The 2,264-nt window shown below is 41.5% G+C and overlaps 1 protein-coding gene across 1 annotated transcript in view; it reads left to right on the forward strand.

Moving 5' to 3' along the window:
• The window catches only part of LOC101855368, a gene marked incomplete at its 5' end in the record, with an annotated part of 7,839 nt that overhangs the window by 1,465 nt on the left and 4,110 nt on the right, over nucleotides 1–2,264 (forward strand). The window contains 3 exon segments of the mRNA XM_013087608.2: nucleotides 438–591; nucleotides 1,056–1,267; nucleotides 1,897–2,021. Of these exon segments, the coding sequence (XP_012943062.1) occupies nucleotides 438–591; nucleotides 1,056–1,267; nucleotides 1,897–2,021 (491 nt within the window).

A 2,264-nucleotide genomic window follows, 5' to 3' on the forward strand; every position in this document is an offset into this window, starting at 1 on the left:
ATATATTATTGCATGAGAAGAAAGGAAGTAGTACGAAATGTTTTGAAAATGGGTATTCCAATGAAAGCGCATCGAGCTACTTTTTGGGGGGAAATGCGCTATATAAATGTTGTATATTATTACAAGATTTTTTGACAATAATACCCATCAACGGCAAGTTGCTCAAATTATGTACTACGCTCAGATAGCAAACTTTTTTCAGGAGAGAGAAAAAAACAAGCAATAATAATAGTCTTTTAACAATTAATTGACCTACGTTATGTTATTCATTCTTGCTTTTTTTCAACACCAATAAAATGACAGAAGTATGTCAGTGGAGAGTCAAACACTTGTAAACATTGACTTATACAATTTGAAAAGTACAATATAGATCCATATGAGGGGGAAAAATTGTAATGCTAAATCATCATATTTTTTTTTCTCCTAATTTTCCTCAGATGGGCACGAACCCGAAAGGTTCGACTACTACCTCCAACGCGGTCTGCCTGAGCCTATTCTCAAGGTAATGGAGTTCCTGACGGTGGACGAGGGCGGTTTGCGGTGGGGTCGCTCCTTCCATACAGCTGGCCACTACGGAGGCGTTCTTTTGTGGTATGTGTACCTGGCCTATTCTCAGTGCTATGTTGGTTTATAAGTTTTAAAGTGAATACAATCACAACCCCCCCTCCCCCCCTCCTGTCCCAAAACCACCTGGAGACAGTATCAATCGGCACACAGCATACCAACAAGAGGTGTTTCGACATACTTCATTCTCTGTCTGTCTGTTTGTTTGTCTGCCTGTCTGCCTATTTGCCTGTCTGTTTACAGTGCTTTATTGCTTACCCAAAACAGTTACGATCTTGCTGTTTTGCATCACCCTATAGCAATCTGAAAGAGACTTGACAGACCTATTCTTACGCCTGAACAGCTGGCCGATGATAATATCTTCTGCTGCTTTAATATCCCTTTGAATTTTTAAAATCTGTGTGTTTGGTCTACTCGTTGACTAAAAGACCATTATTGCGTTTAGTGGGCCTCCATGTAACTCAAACAAACCTGTTTTGTCTGCTCCTCAGGACTGCGTTTGCTTTCTGGATGATCTGCAATGTGTTGCTGTTCAGCGTGGTTATATATGGAGCCTACATGTTCGCTTTGACGGGTGTGGCAATGATCTTGGCGTGTGTGGCTTACCACTCTTGTCAGAATGGCCAACCGCTCGCGATTACGTTCAGCGGAGTGGAACTCACCGTCAGTTACGGCTGGTGTTACTGGTTGACGCTTGTCGCGGGTAAGTTCCGAAGAGAAACAGTTGCGAAAATATTATGATAATGACTTTAAACTTTCCTTGTTTCTGTTTTTAAATGTTGATGTTTGCGTTGTTGTCTCTGCTCTTATTGTTGTCGTTGCAGTTGCTGTAACGCTGTAGTCCTCGTTGGTATTCTGTTTATTGTTTTCTCTCCTACTATTACTGTTTCTGCTACAGCGGGTGACAAGAGGGCATCGTGGTAGGTCCTTCTTCTGTTGTTGTTGTTGTTAGCGATCCAGTAGCATCTGAGCGTTAACTCTTCTGCATGATGCCATTCGGTAGGTCCTTCTTCTATAATCTTTTACTTCTTTTGTTTTTGTTTGCCTGACTTAGTTTCTTTTCAGCAAATGTGTGGTTCGTGGATGCTCTAGTGTGGTTTGCTCTTTCTTTCTTATCAAATATATATCGTCCTTATCTCTCCTCCATTTATGTGTTTGCTACTCTCTTGTAACCCCTCTAATCTTCGGCACTTATACAAATAATTGCGTTGCAAGTGCCGTAAAACTCTTACTAAACAAAGAAAAGGCGTTCTAGTTGTCAGTCTGTTACGATTACGAAAAATAGCTCGGACTAAAAAACAACTGCTCTCACCCCCCTCTTAATCTCTTCAGGAAGTGTAACCTTTGTGATGGGCGTGACATTGATCATTCTTGACCACTTCCTTCACGATGGCGTGGCCGAGTTCTTCCACCTGGAGAGGCTGGACATTGATGATTATCTAGATCACAGTTTCAAGGTAAAGAAACGGAATTTACAAACACTGTGAATATTTTTAACGAATCCCAGCCCTTTACATGATGTTGTAGCATCGACAACTATGTTTATTTTATAACCTCCGCTATAAACTTTATAGAATACAGTCGTACCTGCTTTACCGACCACCTGTCCAAGATAATCCCCCCGTTGAACGGCCACTTCCCACTTTCCCTTGTTTGTTAGTGTGTGTGTGTGTGTGTGTGTGTGTGTGTGTGTGTGTGTG

This window comes from Aplysia californica, unplaced genomic scaffold (assembly GCF_000002075.1).
Source record: "Aplysia californica isolate F4 #8 unplaced genomic scaffold, AplCal3.0 scaffold00608, whole genome shotgun sequence".
Classification (NCBI taxonomy): Eukaryota; Metazoa; Mollusca; class Gastropoda; order Aplysiida; family Aplysiidae; genus Aplysia; species Aplysia californica.